Consider the following 25,297-nt stretch of genomic DNA (forward strand, 5'->3'; position numbering starts at 1 on the left):
ATGTGTAGCAGTCATTGGGGGCCCTGAGGAGCAGCCCTTGGTCAGATGGGGCAGAGGTCCTTGAGATGGGCCAGTTTTCCCCAGAGCTGCTGTGCTTAGCCCCCTTCTGTAGCATCTCCCACCACAAGGCGTGTGGCCACCACAGAGACACTGTGGTCAACCAGCTTGTTGTGCTGCTGGGATGCAGGGTCTGAGGTGAGAGGACAAATCAGCCAGCCTGGCAGTAAGGACTTAATGACTCTTACCAGCTGGGCCCTAATCTCAGAGAGTGGCTCAACCCTGCCCAGTGTTGTACGTGTAAAAATAAAATGATTCTTTTATTCCCCATGGGCCTACAGGGTGGGCTGGGGAGGATGCCGGCCACTCTATCGTGCAGTGTCCATGCCTGCCTCCTTTGTGATAGCCCAGTTTTCCACTGGGGACCCACCGTCCAGACCCCAGGGTGTGGACATATGCCATCCCTGGCCAAAATTGAGCCTGAGAACAGTGGAGTGAGTTGCCTGAGGTCACACAGCTGGTCAGTGGCAGGGCAGGACCCACCGGCCTTCAGTAGTTCCTATGTCTCCCACCAGGTGATGTGACATCCAGTTCTGGATCCAGAGGGGCTTCCAGGGAGGGAACCCTGGATGGGATGGTCAGAAATCCTGCCAGCTGCGGGTTCCTCCCGCCTCAAGTCATGTTCATAACACTGTGGGTATGACACGGCATTGGATGTAGGTTTTTCTTTTTTTTTTTTTTCAGTTTGGCCGGGGCTGGATTTGAACTCACCACTCTCGGTTCACTGAGCCACAGGCACCACCCTGGATGTAGGTTTTTCAAGTACGCAGAAGAGAAGGTGTATAACTGCCCGGAGCCCCACACTGGCCACCCTGGCATGAGCTTTTCAGGAACCATCTGCAGTTCCCCATTGTCGTGGGCCCTTCCCGGAGGGTAGATTAGGGCTCACACCTGTCTCTTACTTGCAGGGGCCGTGCACCATGCACAGGTCACTTCAGTCTGACAAGTCTGTCTCAGGGGTTCAACAACTCCAGTCATGAGTTTTCCATTGGTAGCTGGAGTTATGATCCTTCTTTATGAATCTGAGCGGACTTGGGGGCCAAGGTGACATCCAAGGCTAGGGCCTAAGAACTCTGCCTTGCTCACTAGTGACATGACCCTGGGGAAGCCCCGCTGTTAGGAAGCCCAAGCACCCTGGAGTGGGACTGAGGCCCCAGCCCAGGCTAAGCCGCCAGTTGACAACCACGCCAGCTGGCCGGCAGGTGAGCCCAGCACCCTGTAGCCGACACTACAGCCCTGGCAACATCCTGACTGCAACTGCACAGCCAGAACCACATTGCTAATCTTCTCCTGGGCTCCTGCCCCATGGTAATGGTGTGAGTCAATTCACTTTTTTTGTAGTTCTAAGCCCAAAGACCTGGTGTGGTTTGTTACCTGGCCTCTTTTACTGGCATTGTGCAAGCGTGGAACCGGCGACACACCAAAGCCTGGCTTGAGTCCCCATTTGGCCAATGCAGTTTCACAGGGGGCCTGGCCTTCCTTGTTCTCAGGGACACCAAGCCAACGCTCCATCACTTTTGTTTTATTTTATTTTTATTTGTATGAGACAAAGTCTCACTGTCACCCTGGGTAGAGTGCTGTGGCATCATCATAGCTCACAGCAACTTCACACTCGTGGACTTGAGAGACATTCTTGCTTCAGTTTTTTAAGTACAGTTGGAGTCTCGCTCTTGTTCAGGCTGGTCTCGAACTCCTGAGGTCAAGTAATCCACCCGTCTCGGCTCCCAGAGTGCTGGGATCACAGGTATAAGCCATTGTGTCCAGCTCATCCCTTTTGTTTCAAATGTGCCCCCACACTGCTGGCCACCTGCATCCCGTAGAGAGCCTTGGCCAGCCCTCACAGGCCAAGGACTCAGGCTCAGCCACATCCTTGGCATCAGGCTCTGGCTCAGCCGTGGGCTGCAGGGGGTGGGAAGAGGGGCTGTTCTTTCTTCGGTTGCCAGAGGATGTTCAGGCAGGAAATTGTGACTAAGTGCTTGTAATTGGTGCGGGGGCTGTGGCAGGGCTGTCAGACGGAGCACCACCGGCTGGCACAGCAGTGCTGTGGGTAAGAGCTGTCTGTCCCCACCCTGTCCCTGCCAGTGCCCCAGCCCTGATTGGAGGCACCCAGACCCCTGCCTGGCAGACTCCACCTTCAAGAATGGCTTCCACTTATGTTTGGGGTGTTTCTGCATCCCCCACAGTCACTGAGCTTGGCACAAACACCACTGTGTTGGAGCCCCATAATGATCCCACATGACTGGCCCATTATGAGTACATTTCACAGAAGAAGGGACGTGGTGTGAGCATCCAGCTGGTGGCCCAGGATCTGCTGCCTGGAAGGCAGAGCCGGCCACAAGCTGGGCCTGGTTCCCCGGACTCCCAGACGGGAACCCACAGGTCTTGGGTCTGCCTGAGCATGTGTGGGCGATCACACGTGGGTTTGTGTATTCACACAGGCACCACGGGTGCACAGCGACATGTGTCTCTGCATGGTGTACGTGTGCGTACGTGCGCCTGTTGGGAAGACTGCTAAAGCTTCCTCACAAGCCCCAGACCCTGGGCCCACATTGCTGAGCCCTGCCCATTGCAGGCAGATGGTGTTCCCACATGGAGCAGGGCGTGGCTTGCAGGGTCTGGGTGAGCTCCCGCACCCCGGACGCAGAGCAAGTGTAGATGAGTCCTGGGCTAGGGGCCAGTGGTGGAGAGCTGCTCCCCCAGTACCACTGGCAAGACAGGCCCCTTTTCATACTCACAGAGGGGCTGGAAGTTGCCATTGGCTACAGGTCCCCTTTAGCAGGGCAAGCTGGCCATGCCATGGGGCCGGCCAGAGCAGGTGTGGGGCAAGTGGCCAAGAGCATGTCATGGGAGCCTGGGAGTACCATGCCCTGCCCAGGACCCTGTGTAGGCCGGGACATTCAGTGAACATTCAGACCAGCCCTATGAGGTAGGGACAGGGCTCCCCTCCTTGCTCTGGGCCCTCAGGTTAGGGGCTGTGGTGAAGTGGTCCCAGAGCATGGCCAGGCCAGCCTCTGCTGACTGCTGCCCCCTTGGCAGGAGCCAGGACACATGGGCCTAGGGCTGACCCTAGCCCAGACTAGCTGTGGAACAAAAGCTATAGGGCCAAAGCAGCCAGGACCCCAGGGCCAGAGCTGACACAGGCATCTCTGTACTTTGGGGCTCACAGGACAACGGCAAGACAATGGTGGCTAGTGTGTCCTTGTGGAGTGGGCTCTGCCCCAGAGACAAAGCTGAGGTGGCAGGGGAGGGGCTGGTTAGGAGAAGGACATGAGGCTGTCAGCAAACTGCAAGACTCTTGGCATCTAACAGCCCGCCACACCCTGGAAGACTTTTCTGGAGCTGTTGTTGAAGCTGCCCAGGCTCAGGCATGAGTCCCCTCCACCCCGCTGCTGCCTGCCAGGTGCCCACAAAGTGCCTTTCCCACATGTGACTGTGGAGAGGTGCATTCTGAGAGTCCCAGTGTGGAGCGGAAAGTGCCCAGCCGGACTGTGTCCAGGGCTCCTTTGGGACACCATCCCCTTCCACCTTCCCAGCCAGAGTGACAAAGGAATCTGCCCTAAGCAGGCTTGAGCCCCAGAGCCCCCACTGCACTGGACCAGGTGGGGCCCTGGCTCCAGCATCTACTGCTGGATCCAGGCATTTCTGTGCCTCTCCACGGCCCTGGGAGGGCCCCAAGGGTACTGATTACCCACAGGGTGTGTGGGCCTGGCCAGGCCTGGCACTTGGCATTCAAGGATCACATTGTGTTGGGGGTGCAACTTGGAGCTTCCTTCCAGCAATGGGAGACGCTGATGAGCAGAATCTGCAAGGGAAAAACATCAGCAGCCATGCAAGTGGCCGTCCCCACTCGGCTGCCCACTGGTGGGGGCTCTGAGCCTCAGCAACACGGGCAGTTCATCTCAGAGTCCCAGGGATGTGGCCTGTCCTGGTTCTTCATTTGCATAGTGGCCACTGGGATATCTCTTTTGTGAAACCATAGGAGACCCCGACACAGAGGAGCGGCTTTTGAGTTATTCCAAGGGGACTAAGGCCAAGGCCTTGTTGTCCTGTCTGGGACTGTTGTAGGGTGTCCCCGAGGGACCTCCGTCTGGGACCAGTGCTAGGGTGGGGCTCTGACCAGAGAGGCCCTCCGCTGAGCTTTCACAAGAGTGAGTGGACGCCAGGGGGCAGTACCAGCCTCAGGAGACAGCTGTCTGAGTTCTCTCCACCCTGTCTGCTGAATGTAAACAGGGCTAACCGACAACTGACTGGGTGGTCCTTAGTGACATCACCCTTCACTGGCACGGAGTGGGCAGACGTGGGCAGGCAGTGCTGCTGCTACTGTCTGGAAGGGGTCTGTAACTGGGTGCTGCGACTCACACCCGTAATCCTAACACTCTGAGAGGCCAAGGCGGGTGGATTGCTTGAGCTCACAAGTTCAGGACCAAACTGAGCAAGAGCAAGGCCCCATCTCTAAAAATAGCCAGGTGTTGTGGTGAGCACCTGTAGTCCCAGCTACTTGGGAGGCTGAGGCAAGAGAATCACTTGAGCCCAAGAGTTTGAGGTTGCCGTGAGCTGTGATACCATGGCACTCTACTGAGAGCAACATAGTGAGACTATCTTCAAAAAAAAAAAGAAAGAAGAGGATCTGCCACTTCACACACTGGCTATGGGCACAGCTGATTGGCGGTCAGGCTGGAGGGGAGGACACAGGCTGTATGTTTCTATGGAAGTGCAGGCCCAGGGGAACCACCGTGTCCCACATGGCATCTGCTCAGCAGGGGGCATTGGGTCACCTGCACCCTTGCAGGGCGCTGTGAGAAAGTGCAGCTAGCACCCCCACATGCACACAGGCTGTGCTGCCCTGATGACACCCCACCCAACAGTCAGGCCTTGGGTCAGAGCATCGAGGCCCTCAAAATGGGAGTGGCCTGAACCAGTGAGGCCCATCTGCTGTCCCCTCCTACAAGTGTTCTATGAGCTCCTCTTCATTTTTGGCCAGGGCCGGGTTTGAACCTGCCACCTCTGTGATATGGGGCCAGCGTCCTACTCCTTGAGCCACAGGCACCGCCCTCCTCTTCATTTTTCAGCACCTAGCAGGGTGGCCTTGGTGAGAGAGAAAAGGGCTGAGTATGGCCGGCCCTGTACACGTGATGACAGTAGGGGTGGGCTTGACGTAGCTACCCCAGATGGGAACCGAAGAGAAGGGGAGGGTCCTCCTCGGAGCCTCCAGAGGGTAGGCACCACAGGCAGGGGGAGGACCGGTTGTTGTTTGGAGCCCCCCAAACAACAAAGTACAAAGTCTCCCCCCCTGTGAGACTTTGTACAGCAGCCCCAGGGGTAGACAGGCTCATCCCTCCAGCTGCAGCTGAGTTAGGCTCTAGAAGTGATGAGCTGGGACAGGCCAGGTGCTGAGCTGGGACCCGACCTACAAATGTGGCATGTCGGGGCTTTGAGAACAGGCATCACTGCAAAGCCTTTTCCAGCTTTTGGTGTTGGGAAAGGCAGGCCCCGAGTCCCACGTGAGGGAAAGTCCTTGCCCAGCCCAGGGTTTCCAGCCCAACCTGCCGCGTGGCTGACAAAGGCAAGTTTGCTCCTAACAGTCACTCCTTGCAGAGCTGGAAGCGCCCTCCTGGACACAGCACTGTGTGTCTCCACTTCTGTGGACACTGCCCGGCTGCCCTCCACAGTGGTGGCACCAAGGTCCCCCCTTTCTTATGCCTGAGGTGACCACAACACACTCATCACATCCCCACTCAAGGCCCTTGAGCAATAGTGGCCAGCCGTGGGATCTTTCCTCACCTGGGCCAGCAGCACCTGCACCCCTCACCCCACTTTGCCGGCTCCTGCATGTCTGCTTACCAGCATCCTCTGACTGTGCTTGTGGGAAGGCCACTAACATGGGGCTGCGGGCAGTGCACAGAGCAGGGTCTGGCTACATCTGGAACTTGTGGGCACAGGGCTACTCCTGAGCCACACTGGGAGTGGATAGAGTCTGTCTTCCGACAGCCAAGGGGGACAGAGTGTGTCTGAGGGCAGGAAATGTGTCCTTGATGCAGCCCAGGTGCTATCTGGGCTTCAGCAGGACACTGCACTACCTGAAAGACAGGTGCCCAGGATGGGGACACCTGCGGTGGGCCATGGCTGCTACCAAGAGCAATGCAGCCCCCACCATGTGCCAGAGACACTGTGCCAGCACCAGCAATGAACTCCTGGGCGTGGGAGAGCAGCCCTGACTGCTTCAGAGCAGCCTGGGGGTCCCACAGCCCTTTTAGTTAATTGTGATACTGAAATTCCTGCCTAGTGAAAAGCTGTAATGTCAACTACATAACATGGTTGTATGACAGCCAAGGATGACAACACTGACCCGATTTTCTGAGAATAAGCAAAGATATGATGTAAAAACTTTGCATTACTCACTGCAAAGAGATAAGGCGGCTTTGTTATCCAGAGGCCCCATGGAAGGGCCACAGGGAGCAAGTGCCCTGAAGAACAGCTAAGAACCCACCTGCCTTCCTTCTGGTCTCCTGTGGGTCAATCTTCAGTCTTCTGGTTCCCTTTCTGTTGGGGAGGACAGTTTTTCTACACTGCCCCAGGACTTCCATGAAACATATATCCACCCCCAGATGGGTGTGCACACAAGCCCCCAAGGGGACTTTGTTAGAGCGCAGAGTAGAGGTGACCCCATTGCAATTAACGTTGCTTAAAACTCCCATTTTTTTTAATGCTGACTCTGTGTCAGGAGCAAGAGTGAGGTCCGTGGGGAGAGCACATCTGGGCCTCGGCTGGGAAGGCCACTGGCCCAGGGCAGCTCAGTGGCTGGGGGCCAGAGTCATCTGGAAGCTTCTTCTGGTATTGATGTTGGCTGCAGGCTGATACCTCAGTTGGGGCTGTGAAAGGGCCTCTCGGTCTGACCTGGGCTTCCTCGTGACAGGCTGGCCCAGGGCGGCACAAATCAATGTGTTAGCAGGTCATACAGAAGCTCCTGCGGCTGTGTGCCTGGCTCAGGCACCATCCCGGGCACCACAGACAGCGCAGCTTCAGGGGCACATGCTTGCCAGTCTCAGTTCTGAGGACTGCAGCCCACAGTGCAGGCACACACTTCCTGGGCTGCAGACAACCACATTATAGCTTCGCCCTCACAATGCTGAAAGAGGGAGAAGGATGATCTCTCTGTGCCTCTTCTTATAAGGGCGCTAATCCTGTCGTGAAGGCTCCACTTCCAAACATCTTCACACTGGGATTAGAGCTTCCACACATGCATTTTTTTGTTTTGGATTTTTTTTTTGCAGTTTTTCACCAGGGCTGGGTTTGAACCCGCCACCTCTGACATATGAGGCCGGCACCCTACTCCTTTGAGCCTACATATGTGTTTTTTTCAGACAGGGTCTCACACTGTCACTGAAAGTGACAGAGTGGATAACAAAGACGCTTTGGAGCTACAGCGAGCTGTGATGTGTGGAGCCATCCCAGCTTGCTGCCGCTTGAACTCCTGGATTCAAGTGATCCTCCTGCCTCAGCCTCCTGAGTAGCAGAGACCACAGGTGTGGCCACACCCAGCTACTTGGCTTCTTTAACTTGGCACAATGTTCTCCAGGTCCATCCATGTGACAGCATGTGTCAGAGCTTCACTCCTCCTCACTGTGCAGACAGACCCGTTTTCTTTACCCTCTTATCTACTGGACTTCTGGTGGTTTCCACTCTTGGGCTGTAATGGACAGTGCGGCTGCTGTGTGGATGGGCAGCACGCGTCTGTCTTGCACACTGCTTGGTATAGATGTTATATTTTTGCAATCACATAGTTTAATAAAAAGGATGAGGAAGGCTTACAAGGGCTGGTGTGCAGCCATCTTACCATCTGGCTGTGCAAAGTTGACGTCAAGGCGGCCCCGGAAGGACACAGCGTGTCCACCCTTTCAGGCCTTTTCTGCAACACTCCAGGAAAGGAGGAAGCCAATAAAAGAACATTCCAGCCTGAGGAGGGGTTGGAGCCTGGGCTGAGAGGAGAAAGGACGTTCTGGGGCAAAGTTCCCTCTTCTACCCCTCACCCTTTCTCTCTGACCCAGTCCTGATCCTCCCTTCTCCATCCTCCTCCTCCCCCAACATTCAAGAAGCCAGGGCTCCTGCTGGCGGAAATGGGGCATTTTCATCTTCCTGGGTAGAGGCCTGGGAGGAGAGGCAGGTGGTGGGGAGGGGCCAGCACAGCTGCATCCGGTGAGGGGCGCTCCCCTAGGCTGGGGGGCCTGGCTGGGGGGCAGCTGCATTGCAGAGGCCCAGGTGAGTGGACTGGGCTTGGGCAGTGGCCCACGGTGGAGGTGCTGCTGCCAGGCCACCTGTGGGGAGGTGCTCTGGGCACCCAGGTCAGCAGAGTGCAGCTGAGAGATGGAGTCTGGAAACAGATGGACAGGGCAGGGTGCTATGGATCACCCCGGAGTCTAGGTGAGCGCTGTGGTCAGACCTGCCATTCACAAATGGGAAAGTGGGGTTCCTGGCTTTGTACCAGTCCCCTCCACCGTGCAGGTGCCAGCCTCCCTCCCACCTGGGCTTGTTTTCACCTCCTATCAGACCTTGTAAACCTTTCCAACCTCATGGGAAGTCCCACCTGCCCTTCAGACTCAGGAAGATTTCCTGGAGTCTGGGTGAGGGCCCAGGGCCTGGTACATGCCCCCTCCTCTGGGGTTTTCTGCCCAGATGTGAGCAGGGTCTGTGGTCCTGGCCCCTGCTGTCTTCCTGCCAGCTGGAAAGGATTCACTGAATGGATGGATGAATGAGTGAATGAAAGTACTTATTTTCCGAGAAAAAGGGCTGTTTTGACTCTGACCAGAAGCTCAGCATGTCCTTCCTCTTAGAGGCAATAGTCTACAACAGTAGCTGGGAAATAGTGTTAAAGATGTTCAGGGTGTTTTCTTTGTGTTTAACACTAAGACAGCTCCTCACTTGATCCTCCCCTTAGCACGGATGTGAGACGTTCTAGGCCTTAGACATCTGGGTCGCTGCTGATGGCACAAGGGTGGGATGACAGTCCTCGGGCTGCCCGCCCTACAGTGGGTCTCGGGAGGGTCTGTGCACCTGGGCCCTGCACTGCCACCACCTCCCTGCTCAGGCAGGACCTGACTGAGATGTGGTTAAAAGGTACCAGAGTAATAGCAGCATTTCAATCTTCCTTGGTTACTCTGGGCAATTATTGTCATGGATTTGATCTTATGATAAGTTAAATAACATCTTTAAAATTGTCTTACAAGGAACCTGTGCTACTTTTCTTCTTGCTCAGTCTCTGCGGACATTGCTGTTAAATTGAAGCCACGGGGAGGGACACAGCCTGTAACACCCCCGGGTCTGGTATGCTAAGGGGGAGCAACTGGGGGAACTAGGGTTATCACAGCACATTCTAAAAGAAAGCCTCCGGCATATTGGGAGTTGGGATCTGGAGCTGGGGGACAGTGCAGGGGACAAGGGCATGGAGGACACCAAGGCTTCCTGGAGCTGCTCCCCTTTTATACAGTGAAGTTATTTTCTCAAGGACTAGACAGTAACACTGGGCACCTCCCCTGAGACGTGGTGGGTCGTGGCTGAGCGGTATCTTTGGACATCGCCCACCTTTCCACAAAGGGCAGCTCTCATTGACTGAGCCCTGTGGAATCCTAGGTGGGGGTTGGCCATAGCTCTGAGGACGGGGAAGGTGCAGAAGGGAGGGTCCTTCTGTCCCTGTCAGTGGAATGAGGGGGGCCTCTGGTTGCAATGTTCACTGGAAACAGGGGCTGCTGGAAGGCTTTGTGTCATGTACAGAAGGTGGCCTCAGAGGTGCCCCCTGCTGGGGACAGAGCAAGTGGGGAGGGGCTGGCCACCCTCTGCCTTCCCCTGTCCTGGATGTTTTCAGTACATGACAAGGAGAGCTGGTGAGGCACAGCACTGGAGCCCTCTGGGACCCCGCAGCCTGCACCAGAACCCAATGCCACCTTCTGTGAGCCATGAAGTCTGGGCCTCAGTTCACAGGACTGGAACCAGGAGTGACACCAGGCTTGCTTCTTGGCTGGGAAAGGGTGCAGCCAGAGTGCAGGCTGGAGGGCAACCTGTAGCCTTGAGCAGTTAAGAGCTGCTACTGGGTTGCAGTGGCCCCTAGTCACACCGGCAGGAGCACCAGGGTCCCCAGAGGCCTGAGGGTGGCTTGTCAGTTCCAGAACCAGGAGGCAGCAGCTGCCCTTGCTGGGTAGAAGGTGGGGTGGATGCAGAGACACAGGCCCAGGCCTGTCTGGTGCATGCCCATGGGTGAGGGTATAAGATTGGGCTGTCTTGAGGTGAGCTGACCCTCAACTTGTCCCAAGTCCCTGGTCTGGCCCCTGAGTATCCAGCAGACTCAAGTCTGTTTCACAGACAGATGTCCTAAAGGCCTGCCGAGATGGGTAGGACACGGGCATCTCTCGGTCAGGGCTCTGGACAGCTCAGGTACCAAAATTGCCGAGTATCCTGATGGGCTGTGGCAGGGGCCAGGAGTGCAGCAGTGGGGATCTGGAGAGGGTGGGAAGAGGGAAGGAAGGCCCTGAGCATGACATCTGGCTGCCTCCAGCCCCGTGGCTGCTGGGAGGCTGGTGGGAGGAACGTTGTGCCTCATATGGGTGCCACGAGTCCCCCAGGTGTGACTTGGGGCCTGGTACAGAGGAGGGAGATGTCCATGCCGGGAGGGCTCTTGGCTGTCTGGTCAATAGAAAAAAATTCACCTGTCAACACCATGAAGCATAAAAGAAAGGGGGCTATGCCCGTGCCCAGGAAATGCCGGAAGGACGGTCCTGGACCCGTGTCCCGAGAGGGGCTTCAATGCATTTCTCCATCTGCACTTCTTTCTCATTGAGGGTTTGTTTTTATTTATTTATTTTTTTTGAGACAGAGTCTCACTATGTCACCCTTGGTAGAGTGCCGTGGCATCATAGCTTGTAGCAACCTCGAACTCTTGGGCTTAGGCAGCACCCGTAACTCAGCAATTAGGGCGCCGGCCACATATACTGAGGCTGGTGGGTTTGAACCTGGCTCTGGTATGCTAAAGAACAATGACAACTATAATAATAAAAAAAATAGCCGGGTGTTGTGGCGGGCACCTGTAGTCCCAGCTACTTGGGAGGCTGAAGCAAGAGAATCGCTTAATCCCAAAGTTTGAGGTTGCTGTGAGCTGTGATGCTACAGCACTCTACCGAGGGCAACAAAATGAGACTCTGTCTCTAACAAAAAACAAAAAAAAAGTCTCACTGTCACCCTGGGTAGAGTGCAGTGACATCATCATAGCTCATGGCAATCTCAAACTCCTGGACTCAAGTGATCCTCCCGCCTCAGCCTCCTGAGTATCTGGGACTACAGGCTGCTACCGCCACTCCCAGCTAGAATTTTTAGAGACAGGGTCTCACTCTTGCTCAAGCTGGTCTTGAACTCCTGAGCTCGGGGAATCCACCTGTCTTGGCCTCCCAGAGTGCTGGGGTTATAGGCCTTAGCCACCTGGCCTGCTCTGCCTTCCTCCTTCCCTCCCTTCCTTCATTCTTTCTCTCTCTCTCTTTTTTTCTTCTTTATTTTTGAGACAGAGCCTCACTTTGTAGCCCTCAGTAGAGTGCCATAGTGTCATAGCTCACAGCAACCTCAAACTTCTGGCCTCAAGAGATCCTCTTACCTAAGCCTCCCAAGTAGCTGGGACTACAGGCGTCCACCACAATGCCAGTTTTTAGAGATGAGGTCTTGCTCTTGCTCAGGCTGGTCTTGAACTCCTGACCTCAAGCAATAATCCACCATCTTGGTGTCCTAAAGTGCCAAGAAAGAAAGGAAAGAAAGAAAGAAGATCATGCCTGTAACCCCAGCACTAAGAAAGAAAGAAAAGAGAGAGAGGGAAAGAGAAAGAGAAATAAAGAAAACAAGAAATAAAGAAAGAAAGGAAGAAAGAACGAACGAAAGAGCCAAGTGGATCATGTCTGTAACCCCAGCACTCTGGGAGGCTGAGGCAAGTGGATCCCTTGAGCTCAGGAGTTCAAGACCAGCCTGAGCAAGAGTGAGACCCTATTTCTAAAAACACTAGCTGGGCGTTGTGGCAAGTGCCTGTAGTACAGCTACTTGGGAGGCTGAGGTAAGAGAATTGCTTAAATCCAAGAGTTGGAGGCTGCTGTGAGCTGTGACACTATGGCACTCTACTGAGGGCGACATAGTAAGACTCTGTCTCAAAAAAAAAAAAGATTACAATACCATGCTTCACTGTGCTTTTTCTACATCTAGACACACAAACCAGCTCAGCACTCAGTGCAGGGCCTGGCTGTACCCGTCTGCAGTCCACGTGTGTAGCAGGTCCTGCCATCCAGGCTTGTGCAAGTGACCCTGTAGTGTTTGCACAAAGACGAAATCACGGTTCTCAGAACATGTCCCCACCCTTGAGTGGCAAATTGAGTGACTCTGGAGTCTGCTGCACACCAGGACTGCAGCATGCCCCAGGCAGGGGCACAGATCCTGCTGTGTTTCAGATCCTCTTTAAGTTTACCTGGCTCTTCGTTTCCTGATTGGCAGGCTGAGGGCAAACACTGACCCTGAGCTCATCAGGACAGGACTGTGCTCAGCCATTCTGAGGCTTGGTGAAGACCTACGTGACCAGTGCTGGGCTGGGACACACTCATCAACTCCCTCCATGCTCCATTTCCTCTTCAGAGGCACATTTCCAAGGCTAGACCTTGGCCAAGGCCCAGCACAAAATGAAAATGTGAGTCTCATTGTTCAAAAAGCAGGAAAAAGTCCCATTAAAAGTATTAAAATGGGCTGGACACAATGGCTCATGCCTGTAATCCCAGCACTCAGGGAGGCTGAGGTGGGAGGGTCACCTGAGTTTAGGAGTCTGAGACCAGCCTGAGTAACAGTGAGACTTCGTCTCTACTAAAAATAGAAAAACTAACCAGGTGTTGTGGTGGATGCCTGTAGTCCCAGCTACTTGGAGGCTGAGGCAAGATGATTGCTTGAGCCTAGGAGTTTGAGGTTGCTGTGAGTTATGACGCTATGACACTACCAAGGGAGACAAATTGAGACTCTGTCTCAAAAAGAAAAAGTATTAAAATATAAACCTTTGGGGCGGCGCCTGTGGCTCAGTGAGTAGGGCGCCGGCCCCATATGCTGAGGGTGGCAAGTTCAAACCCAGCCCCGGCCAAACTGCAACAAAAAAAAAAAAAAAAAAAATAACCGGGTGCTGTGGTGGGCACCTGTAGTCCCAGCTACTCGGGAGGCTGAGGCAAGAGAATCGCTTAAGCCCAGGAGCTGGAGGTTGCTGTGAGCTGTGTGATGCCACGGCACTCTACCGAGGGCCATAAAGTGAGACTCTGTCTCTGCAAAAAAAAAAAAAAAAAAAAAAAAAATATAAACCTTTGCCTTTCTCCCAGGGTCCCTGTCGACTTGCTATGGTGTTCATTTGCTATTTAATGTTGTTCTAAGTCAAGAAAAATTAAGCATTTACATTATTATTATTTTTTTGTAGAGACAGAGTCTCACTTTTTCGCCCTCAGTAGAGTGCCGTGGTGTCACACAGCTCACAGCAACCTCCAACTCCTGGGCTAGGCGATTTTCTTGCCTCAGCCTCCCAAGTAGCTGGGACTACAAGGGCCCACCACAACGCCCGGCTATTTTTTCAACCCGGGGCTGGGTTTGAACCTGCCATCCTCAGTATATGGGGCCAGCGCCCTACCCACTGAGCCACAGGCGCTGCCCAAGCATTTACATTATTAACATGTCTGAGTATTTACCATTCACCTTGCTACTGTGCACTGACCACCGGCCATGCAAACAGAGAAGCGTTTAACTCAGCCCAGAATTGACAAAATGGAACAAACCGTATTTTGTAGCTTTTTCATGAATATACCTTTCATTCTTACCAGAACAGTGGGAATGATGCAACAAAAAGAGTGTTTTTATTTCACTCTTTTTTTATTTTATTATTTTATTTATTTATTTATTTTTTTGCAGTTTTTGGCCGGGGCCGGGTTTGAACCCACCACCTCCGGTATATGGGGCCAGCACCCTACTCCTTTGAGCCACAGGTGCTGCCCCGACACTTTTTTTTTTTTTAAACAGTCTTACTCTGAGGCCCTGGGTAGAGTGTCGCGGCATCATCACAGCTCACAGTAACCTCAGACTCCTGGGCTCAAGCAATCCTCCTGCCTCAGCCTCCCAAGTAGCTGGGACTACAGACACCCACCACTACACTACACCTGGCTAGTTTTTCCATTTTTAGTAGAGACAGGGTTGGTCTTGCTCTTGATCAGGCTGGTCTCCAACTACCTTGGCTTCCCAGAATAGGAGCCACCGTGCCCAGCCCAACACCCTCTTCCTGTGGCTTCCTGATGTAGGGAGGACAGCCCTGGTTGAGCCTGTGCCCTTCTCTGTCAGGGCTTCAGTGTAGCAGTTGGCTCATGAGGCCAGTGACACACCTGAGGACACTCCACCCTCCCCAGCTCCAGACGCAGGCATCTCTCTTGGCCTTGGCTGTGCCTCCTGGGCTCACCCCGCCTGGCTTCTGCTCCCTGCTCCACCAGGACTGAGTGCTGGGGGCCTTGAGTAGGTGCATATGTGTCTTGAAGGTCTCTTGGGTGCCCCCAGTGCTCCTCTGTCCCCTCGGACCACTCTTACTAAACATGTGAAGGGGAAAACTGACCCTTGGGATCGTGACGACAGAGCTGATGGTGCAGGAGCAGCCTCCTCCTGACCCTGAACTGCCGCTGCTCCATCTGGTGGTACTTCTGGGGCTCTGGCAGTCGCACTGGGGTGGGTGGAGATGTTTCTCTGGGGCCATTCTTTCCTCTGGGGTTTAAGCCCTCGTCTACAAGCCAGAACGTGTGTGTGGCAGTTTGTTTTGGGGGACTAGGGACCCTCATCTCCAGAAGGAATGCAGAAGAGATCCCATGGGTTGTGAGGGGCTGGGAGGGCATGAATGGAGTCGGGCGTCACTGGTGGGTTACTTGAGTTCACCAGGACTTGGCTGATTTGGAAAGTCCTAGTGGTTCTGCCAGAGGACATTCCGATCTGAGATTGCTTTTGATTCTTTGTAGCTGGGAATTGGGGGAGCTCTGCCCCCCAATCAAGAAACTGGAGAGAGGGCATCCCAAGTTGGGCTGGGTCATTCCCACTCTAGGGAGCAAGGAGGCAGCCCAGGGCAGTGGCAGAGAGAAAGCACGTGGGCCATGTTCTGGCCACCCTGAGGTCTTCCGGAGTCCAGGCCCACCCTCAGTACCTCCGCGCACCACTGATGCCACCCGCCTCCTATTATACAGACCCCGTCACTGCTAGAGGACCCTAGGATTTACCCCAGCACTTCTCCTGCCTGCTCCAGCCAGACAGGGCCCAAGGAGTGGGGCTGGCGGGTGAGCTCCGGTTGAGGGGTGTGCGTGCTCTGGGGAAACGAGAACCAGCTGGCATGTGTGAGACATTAAGACGCCTGCCCTCTGCATTGCGAAGGCCCCTCTGGGACTTTTTCTTTCGAAGAGGTGGCTTTTTTATAGCGAGAGAACTCAGCTGGGGGACTGAACTTTGAGAAAAACAGAAACAAACCCCCAGGCCTTGAGACCTGGAGGTAGGCAAGGCCTGTCTCCTCCTGGTGGGGCAGCAAGGCAAGGTGAGGCTGCAGGGGCTGGAGCTGCTTGGGTGAGTCCTGGGTCCCAGGCGCTGGATTTGGGGTGCAGGCAAGGGTAGGACTGTAATGAGATCTAGAAGACGCTCCTCCCCAACTGCTGCGATCCCACCACTGGGGAGGGGCTCAGTTAGTGGGCACCTACTGTATGTGATTGAGTGCTATGGGGGTTCACAGGTGATGGGGCATCAGCCAAAGGTCAGGCCAAAGGCCAGGGAACACAAAGTGGCTACAAGGGGCCTAGCTGAGCTGAGGGCCACCCACATGGGTGCAGGTGAGGCTGGTAGAGGCAGAGATTGGGGTGCAGGATCTGGGCCATGTGCAGAGTGATGCTCTGCCCCACCGAGACAAACATCAGCCTGGTGGGGAGAGGCCAGGGCTGTGAGCCACACACAGGTCCTCCTGAGAGAGGGTGGAGGGCCAGGGTCCCTGGTGGACCCTGGGTACTGGACTCCACAGGTGATTGTATGCTGGGGGGTTCCAGAAACCCAGTTGGGCATAGAAGCCATGTGGGGGTGACACGAGGCCTCCTGCAGCTGTAGATGTGCCTATACTGTGCCAAGCGTGGATGTGACAGGGAGTGCGGGTGCATGTCCAGATGTTTGAGTACACGGTTGTTCACACGTGTGAAGAGACTACCTGTGTGTGTTCACAAGCAGGCTAGGGATGTGTCTGCATATTCTTGTTGGGAATGACCTGTGTGTGTGGGATGTAGCTTGGTGTGTGATCTCCAGCTGTGACAGGATGTTGTCTGCTGTACAGTCTTCACAGGGAGGACATGCTTCCTGTGTGTGACGTGAATAGCTGTGTGTGTGTTTGTGTGACCTGTCTGTATATTTTCACTGTGTGCTCATGGGACTCACATAGGTGTGTGTGTCTCCTCGTATTTGTATGTGCACCAGAGCCTGTGTTTATGTGAGACAGTGGGGTGAGGCCTCAGGACCTCCGTGCTGCCGCGAGTGTCTGTACATCCCCAAGGCTGGTTGGTGGCCCGGGGCCTCTATGCCTGGTCCGTCCAACCCGTGGGCAGCCTCTCTGCGGCTCTGGGTGGAACTTAGTAGCACTGTTTGTGTTTTGTGTGGTTTTGTTTTGTTTTTTTTTTGAGACAGTCTCACTATGTTGCCCTTAGTAGAGTGCTATGGTGTTACAACTCACAGCAACCTCCAACTCTTGAGCTCAAGTGATCCTCTTGCCTCAGCCTCCCAAGTAGCTGGGAATACAGGCGCCTGCCACAATGCCCGGCTATTTTTAGAGACTGAGTCTCGCTATGACTGGACTTGAACCTGTGAGTTTGTCCCCCATGGTGAGTAATGCAAAATTATTTTCACAAGCAAAGTGGTGCAGTGTGAGAATGCAGTATGGAATAATTGTTTAAATTTTCCTTTGCAGATCTCAGACAGGTCCCCAGGCCTGAGAGGAGTGTGGTGATAATAATACTGAGAAAAGAAAATAACTTGGAGCAGTCTGGGCTGAGTGAGGGGTGCAGAGTTTATGAGGCTCAGGGAGACAGGGACCAGCCCCGCCTTTGTCCACCAGCAGTTCTGAGCCAGTGTTCTGAGGCGTTTTGTTCTTTCTCTTCTACCCAGTAGTTCCCCGTCTAGCTGCCTCACCCTTTACCTTCCTGGAATTTGTGATAGAACAATGATCAATAGCTTATGTGGTTTTAATGTAAGTGATTGGTAAACAACTTAGGAACTGCCTTTTTTCTTTAAAAATCTACTTGGGACTGCGGCTTATGGAGGACATATTCTGAGTAATTCTCAGGCTTGGCCCTGAAACTCGTTACTTATGTCAAGTTTGCCTAAGTGTTCCCCTTTAGGTGGAGAAGAAACCAGCAAAACCACAAGGGGGGCAATGTTCACTAACCACTCACTCTGAGCAGTCATCCTTCCAGCTGGGTCTGGGATTCCAGCCTCTTACTATGCCTCCACCTCACCCGGACAGCAACGCCCTTCCCTCCCAGCCTCCCCCACAGGGAATGTGCTGGTTACTCATTGATTTGGGGAAGCTGTAAACGGAAGAGCTCCTTCACACAGGCCTCTGTTCTCTCTTCTGGCAGGCAGAACAGTTCCTTACAGCCCCAAGCTCCTTCTCCTGCACGACAGCCAGGCCAGCACAGAAGAGTGTCAAAGCAGATCACTGGGGACCTCATCACTATGCCAGGCTGGTGGTTCTGGCCCCTGGTGGCTGTCTGTGCTGCTGACTTATTCAGAGACAAGGCGGAGAGGATCATGAGGGTCACCCCTGTCATCGACGGGTAAGCAGCTCCTGGTCCAGTTGTCTAGGAACAGGCCCCTGTGTCCTCACTTGGGCTCCATTTTCTCTGACTGTAATGTAGTTCTGGCCTTTGTGCTGCCCTCCACTTCTTCATGGAGCCTCTTGGGGCCCCTAAAATCTTTAGCAGATGAAGGTGTCTAGGCAACAGTTCGTAGGTGGGGAAGGCAGTGGTGAAGCCCAGCTCCCAGGGCTCCCCATCTTGGAGGGAAGGCCAGGGAGGCAGAGACCACTTCCACCTCCCATCAGCTCTGGGTCGCCTGAACGCTGCAGGTGAAGCTGACGCTCCACAGACCCTCAGAAGGCATCTATTGGCTCGGCACCTGTAGCACAGTGGTTATGGCACCAGCCATATACGCTGAGGGTGGCGGGTTTGAACCTGGCCAGGGTCAGCTAAACAATAATGGCAACTGTAACAAAAAATAGCCAGGCCTTGTTGTGGGCGCCTGTAGTCCCAGCTACTTGGGAGGCTGAGGCAAGAGAATTGCTTAAACCCAAGAGTTTGAGGTTGCTGTGAGCTGTGATGGCACAGCACTCTACCAAAGATGACATAGTAAAACTCTGTCTCAAAAAAAAAAAAAGGCTGCCCTCCCTGACTGGCCTAGTGCCCAACACCCCTCTGTTGGCCTGTGCTCTCCCTGGGGGACCCCACACAGTTCAGGTCCAGGGGCCCCTCTCTGTGCTACCAACTCCAGCCTCCCCCAGGCTGTGTGGAGACACCTGGGGCTCCCTACTTGTTCCCCTTCTGGTCTCAGTGAAGGCAGCTCCACCTCCTTCCGATATGACCTCCCACCCCCAGGCCCAGCCATCCCCACACAGGCTCTTCCTGGCCCAAAGGCCTGCATGCCTGGCCCTCTTCTATGCTGTGTGTCTAGCCCCATGCCCCTCCCAGGGACGCTCAGCCCTGATGTCCATACACCCCCCTCAGCAACCCTTTGGGCTCTGCATGATATGTGTGTCTCCCTTCCAGGGACCATATTTGTCGGGCGTGCCCAGAGCACCTGTTGTGTCTGAAACATAGTAAGTGCTCAATAAATGTTAGACTCACCACTACTTGGCAGATGCCTCTGGGCTTTTTGGGAAAAAAAGCTCTGTGAGAAAACCTGAGGACTCACTATATAAGAAACTCAGGGGAACCAAGGCAACCCCAGAAAGGGAGGAGGGCCGCCACTGGGCCAGTGTGCCCCACTCCTTCCCACCGGCCTCCTCCCTGTCTCTTGCTGGGTGCTGGCCTCCCAGGTTTGGGTCTCCTCACAGTTTGCTGCAGAGGCCACTTTTCTGGGCCTGGGGTCCCTGCACCCTGGAGTCCCTGAACCCTGGCCCAGCAGGGGCAAGTGGGTGATACCTCTGTAGGAGTCAGGGCAACTGTCTCTTCTTTCTGGAGAACTTGGAGCAGCTGGGCACAGGGAGAGGGGAGCTGGGCTCAGGTGCTGGGGGGCTGTGCAGAGGCCACATGGAGACTAACGTAGCTCAGAGAGCCAGGAATGCTTAGGGGCTTAGGTTAGGGGTCTGAGATTGGCCAAAGAAATTTAGGGTAGCTTGGCAGTCAGAATCAAATCAATAACAATGAACCTATTAGTATTAGCAACTCTTGCAGGCAGGTGACCCAAATAAGTAGCTCCAACAACAGACAATTCCAGGGAGATACTAGTAGGGCTGCTGCTTCCACAGCCACCTCACGGCCTAACGTGGCTATCACATTCACATGCAGGCAGAGGAAGGAGGAAGGGACAAAGCAATGGTGAGCAATGTGTGTCCAGGATAGTTTTGGTCAATGTCATACAATAGGACTTGAGCATATGGCCTTGCACAGCTGTGCAGGGGTTGGGAGGGTCTTCATTTTGAATGACCCTGTGTCCTGCAAAAAGTCAGGGTTTTTTTAACAAAGGAAAAGGAGAAGAATGGATAACTGAGGCAGTCTCTCCCATAAGTGGTTGCTGTTCTAGCACTTTCCAGGGATCCTCCTTGAGAAAGACACCCTGCCCCCACACCCCAGCCACACAGATAAGGAGGGTGGATCTGATTAGACCCAGACTATAGTCCTGCGCTCCACCTGACCCAGAGGCTCCTTCCTCCACCTTCTTCTAATATTGGGGGCTGGGGAAGAGGAGGGAGCGGCTTCTGCCTCCTGGGTGTGTGCCTGAGCATTTGGCGAGACCCTGGACTGATTTCTCAGCAAAAGAGTAAAGTCCCCTTTTAGGAGGTCTGCCCAGCCCCGGCCCCACCCAGGTGTGGCTGCCACTGCACAGCTCCCTGCCAGAGCTCAGGTGTGTGTTCACGCAGCCCCTGTACCAGCTCTATGCCAGCGCCAAGTGACTTATGCCAGTGTTCGAGGCAGATGCCCAGTTACGGGGGGGTGGAGGGATAGGGCCACCAGCCCAGGGAGGGTACAGATGACAGCACCAGGGTGGGTGTAGTGCTTCCAGTTTCTTCAGAGGAGCTGCATGGGCTGACCTACTCTGGACAGTGTACAGAGGGGCAGGCGGGTTGGGGCAGTGTGCAGGTGCATCTGTGCGATATTAATGTGTGTAGTCACTCGTCTGCCACCCATAATTGACTTTCTGAGGAATATAGGAAGGTATCCCATGTTGCAGGTGATGAAACTGAGGCAGGGACAGGAGGGAGCTGGAACTGGAGGTGGAAACCGGATGGGGAGGGGCTGTAGCCTAGTGTCCTCACAACCACTGGTCACCAGATGGGGGCAGGTGCTGTCTGGGGTGTGAGCACTGCTTTCCAGGGCACTCTGGCAGGTTCCGAGAAGCCTCAGGGCCCTATCTTTGGAAGTCTAGAAGTGTCTGATTGGAAGTGGATGTAGGGCTCTTCTCAAGGGACAAAAGCAGCAGAGGGGCCTGGGTACACCAAATTCTGTACCTGACGCCCAGCTCCTCCAGCACCCCCCTCAAGGGGTGGATTTAATCTTTAAACTGAAAAGTGTCAGACGTGGGGAGTATGTGTCCCACCACCAGGCTGTTTCCACCCTCCCATCTCCCCCTGTACAATTCTGAAGCAAAGCAGCCCCCTTTGTTGGGGGGCCAGGCATGTGTGCTCACTTCCTCCGCAGTGGGGAACTGCCCAGCACACCGAAAACACGAGGCTCCGGCACAGTGGGACCCACACCTGTGCAGGTGTGTTCAGATGATAGGCAATGCCTCACCCGGTGGCCTGGGCTTTCATCCTGGTTGCTTGGAAGCAGGAAGAGCAGAAAGTCAGCCTGGAGGACAGGAGCTTGCAGGGCCCAGGACCAGGGGCTGCCCTGATTGCCTCCGGTCCCCCCAGGCATAATGACCTGCCTTGGAAATTGCTGACCATGTTCAACAACCAGCTGCAGGAGGAGAAGGCCAACCTGACCACTCTGGCCGACACACACACCAATATCCCCAAGCTAAAGGCCGGCTTTGTGGGGGGCCAGGTATGTCCTGCCCTCTCTTGGGGTCCATCCTATCTGCCTCTGAGGCCTGGCTGGGGTGCAGTACTTCCCTGACCCCTTCTGGTCTCCCTAGTTCTGGTCTGCGTACACACCCTGCGACACCCAGAACAAAGATGCTGTGAGGAGGACGCTGGAGCAGATGGATGTCATCCACCGCATGTGCCAGCTGTACCCTGAGACCTTCCTGTGTGTTACCACCAGTGCAGGTAGGGTCCTGGGCTGGCCCCTGAGTCCTCACCTGCCCGTCCTGACAGTGCATGTGGGCGCTGCTGGGGGGTGTCTCCAACCTCCTCCTGGACACCCTCGTGCCCAGCTCAGTCCTGGGATCTTGCAGGCATCCGACAGGCCTTCCAGGAGGGGAAGGTGGCCAGTTTGATAGGCGTGGAGGGTGGCCACTCCATTGACAGCAGCCTGGGTGTCCTGCGTGCCCTCTACCAGCTGGGAATGCGGTACCTGACCCTCACGCACAGCTGCAACACTCCCTGGTAAGCGGCCTGGTGCCAAGTCACACACATCACCCTGCCCCTGGCAATTCCCTCTGAGTCCCAGGCTGGGCTGAGACTACGACTCCGCCCCTTGGGGCACCTGCTTTGTTCTCCCAGGGCTGACAACTGGCTGGTGGACACTGGAAGTGATGAGGCCCAGAGCCAAGGCCTGTCACTCTTTGGGCAGGTGAGTGGGCGAGGGAGAAGGCAGAAGGCCAGGGGGTGAGCAGGTCAAGGTTTCCACCAACTCAGGGCCTCATTTGCTAATAAAATGGAATTCTTATACCCAGCTAGAACCCTCAGTGGCCACAAAACTTTTAGCCACCAGAGTTTATTAACTACACCTGGTCCAGCCAGGGGACTGAGACCCACCCTCTGCATGCCTGGACTCTGGGTGGCTGTGACAGTGGACCCCTGAACCCTGTCTTCTCAGCGTGTGGTGAAGGAGATGAACCGCCTGGGAGTCATCATCGACTTGGCTCATGTGTCTGTGGCCACAATGAAGGCCACGCTGCAGCTGTCCAAAGCCCCAGTCATCTTCAGCCATTCCTCAGCCTACAGCCTGTGTAGAAACCAGCGCAACGTGCCTGATGACGTGCTGCAGCTGGTGGTGAGGACTGTGGGCCCACGGAGGGGGCCTGTCCACCTGAGTCCCAGCACTCAGCCCCCTTCTCCCTGTGCAGAACAAGACCGGCAGCCTGGTGATGGTGAACTTCTACAACCACTACGTGTCCTGCACACAGGAGGCCAGCCTGGCCCAAGTGGCTGGTGGGTGGGGTTGGGGGTGGCTCACTCCACCTGAGCTCGGGAGGGCCTTGGTTGGGACCCATACCTGCTGCTCTCTGGGCAGACCACCTGGACCACATCAGGAAGGTGGCAGGAGCTGAAGCCGTGGGCTTTGGTGGGGACTTTGATGGTGTTTCAAGGTAAGAGAATGAGATCTCTGTCCTGGGCTGGAAGCTTGAGGCTCATGACTCCATCCATCTCCCAAGGAGCCTGGCAGAGGGCCGTGTGTCTGAGGACAGGCCCAGGACCCCTTGCTCTGAAGGCCACCAGCCTTCTTGTCCCCTGGGAAGGCCCAGGTCTGCAGGCCCAGTCCCCTCGGCCTTCATACAGGCTCCCTAAGGGACTAGAAGACGTCTCCAAGTACCCAGACCTGATCGCAGAGCTACTCAGAAGGAACTGGACGGACGTGGAAGTCAGAGGTGCACTGGCTGACAACCTGCTGAGGGTCTTTGAGGCAGTGGAGCAGGTGAGGACGGGGCCACCCATGCTCCCTTCCCTTCCTCCCCATAGGCAGGCTGCCCACTTGTGTCTGTTCCCAGGTCAGCAACCACACTCAAGCCCCTGAGGAGGAGCCAATCCCATTAGCCGAGATGGATGGGTCCTGCAGGACACAGTATGGCTACTCAGAGGCCCCCAGCACTGGCCACTGGCCAGGAGCCCTGCTGGCCTCTCTGATCTTCAGCCTGTACCTCCTGTGACCCACATCAGACCAGAGCCAAAGAGCCTGCTCGAGGCACAAGGCCCAGCCTTCTCTCCTGAGCTGGCACCTAGGCTCCCTGGGGACACCTGGGGACAGCTCAGGCCATAGGTACTCAGCAGACCTGCAATAAAAAGTGGCCCTTCAAGTTCTGAGGGCGTGTGTTGTCAGTACCTGGCTCTGGGTGCTCCTGGGAGCAAACTTTGTGACAGCAGCAGCTACCACTGATATGGGGGGACAGGATGAGCTCAGGAGTGTGAAGAGGGCTCAGCCACACATATGGCCTGAGGGTCTTTAAAATCATGCTGGCTGGATTCTTGTGGCCTCCCATGCACACCCCCCAACACCCATACACACACCCTCCACAAATGCACACACCCCCACCTTCCCATACACATGCACACACCCCCACTTTCCCATACACATGCACACATACCTACCCACACACATACACCACACATACACACCCACCCACACGTACATGCACACACCCACATGCACGCCCCCCACCTAGTCCACTTTGGCTCTGGACCTCATGGCTCAGGCCTACTCCCTTGGCCTGGCCTCTTGGCACAGGGAAAGGTGAGGCCTGTGCCAGGGAGGGCTGCAGACTGCAGTGAGGAGTTGGAGGCTGATGGAGGGTGGACACATGCAGGGCAGGGCTCCCTTCTAGGCCACTGCCCCTAGGATACCCCCTCTAGACAAACTTGTGTTTCACATCCAGGCAGGAACTACTCTGCCTAGGCATCCTGCACCCTACCAGGGTCCCCAAGGTGCCCTTAGGTGTGGGGGCACCAGGCCCTGCACAGGTGGTCTGTAGTTTCCCTCAGACTCCGCTGTGGGCTCACTTGTCCCTCTCAGACCCAACCTCACAAGGCAGAGGCCAACCACAGCCCTTGGTGCTGGTGGGGGCCCACAGAGGGAAGGCGAGCAGGGTCCCTGCGGAGGCAGAGTGGAGGTCAGGCCTCCTGCAGCCAGCAGCACCCCCAGAAGGCATAGCTGCTGAGTTAACCAGGGCTTCTGTCGTAAGCCCCCGGTTTAGTCCGGCTGACTTTTCTGGCTGGGGGTATAGGCTGGAACCAGGACATGCAGAGTGGGGTGACCCTGGACCAGCACTTGTCAGGAGCAGACTAGTTGGCAACAAGGTGTCAGATAGTTTCTTGAGTTAGCAAACTCACATGGTTAACTAGGAAGTTAGTGAGAAGAACTGGGTGAGAGGCAGAAAGAACCTGTACATTCTGCCACTTTTATGCACTTTTTGTCCTGGGCCGGGTTTGAACCCACCACCTCTGGTATATGGTGCCGGCGCCCTACTCCTTTGAGCCACAGGTGCCGCCCCACTTTTATGCACTTCAAAATTACTTCAAAGTAGACTCGGTGCCTATAGCTCAAGTGGCTAGGGTGCCAGCCATGTACACCGAACTGGTGGGTTCGAATCCAGCCTGGGCCGTCCTCACCTGCTCCACCGCCTCAAACAAAGACAACTACAATGAAAAAATAGCAGGGCATTGTGGCAGGGCGCCTGTAGTCCCAGGTAGCTACAATGCCCGGCTATTTTTAGAGACGAGGTCTCACTCTGGCTCAGGCTGGGTCTCGAACCAGTGAGAGATCAGGCAATCCACCTACCTTGGCCTCCCAAGTGCTAGGATTACAGGAGTGAGCCACCAAGCCTGGCTAACATGGATAATTTTATAACTGCAGACCCAACCCCCTTGGTCTGGGGAGCCTGAGACTCCCCATGCACGGCCCACCTCCACCAGTGAGTACTCAGAGCTGAGCCTCTGGGCACCTCCTTGGCCTCCTGGGTGGGGGACCCTACCCCCATCCAAGGCCACCAAAATGAAGCCCAACAACATTTTTAGGGATAAGTTATAACAGCACTTCAGGAAAAGGCTAAACATGCCCACTCCCACCCATGGCTTTGTGTGCTGCACCCTCTGGGAACCTGGGTGCCCCGCTGTCAACCC

The 25,297-nt window shown here is 55.2% G+C and overlaps 1 protein-coding gene across 5 annotated transcripts; it reads left to right on the plus strand.

The window, feature by feature from the left end:
• Nucleotides 1-8,179: 8,179 nt before the first annotated feature.
• DPEP1 (dipeptidase 1) lies at nucleotides 8,180-23,477 on the plus strand. 5 transcript variants are annotated; one of them, XM_053555470.1, is made up of 12 exons: nucleotides 16,697-16,964; nucleotides 17,051-17,202; nucleotides 17,721-17,918; nucleotides 21,212-21,344; nucleotides 21,436-21,568; nucleotides 21,697-21,847; nucleotides 21,965-22,034; nucleotides 22,281-22,457; nucleotides 22,531-22,615; nucleotides 22,698-22,773; nucleotides 22,964-23,099; nucleotides 23,173-23,477. In XM_053555470.1, the coding sequence occupies exons 2-12, from the start codon at nucleotides 17,153-17,155 to the stop codon at nucleotides 23,329-23,331; spliced, it is 1,368 nt and encodes a 455-aa protein (XP_053411445.1). In that variant the 5' UTR covers nucleotides 16,697-16,964; nucleotides 17,051-17,152; the 3' UTR covers nucleotides 23,332-23,477. The 5 variants fall into 5 exon arrangements, with proteins under 5 accessions (XP_053411463.1, XP_053411479.1, XP_053411472.1 ...); XM_053555488.1 differs by lacking the exons at nucleotides 16,697-16,964; nucleotides 17,051-17,202 and adding an exon at nucleotides 8,180-8,313; XM_053555504.1 differs by lacking the exons at nucleotides 16,697-16,964; nucleotides 17,051-17,202 and adding an exon at nucleotides 8,232-8,250.
• Nucleotides 23,478-25,297: the final 1,820 nt, after the last annotated feature.

The sequence above is a fragment of the Nycticebus coucang genome, chromosome 2 (genome assembly GCF_027406575.1).
Source record: "Nycticebus coucang isolate mNycCou1 chromosome 2, mNycCou1.pri, whole genome shotgun sequence".
Taxonomy (NCBI): Eukaryota; Metazoa; Chordata; class Mammalia; order Primates; family Lorisidae; genus Nycticebus; species Nycticebus coucang.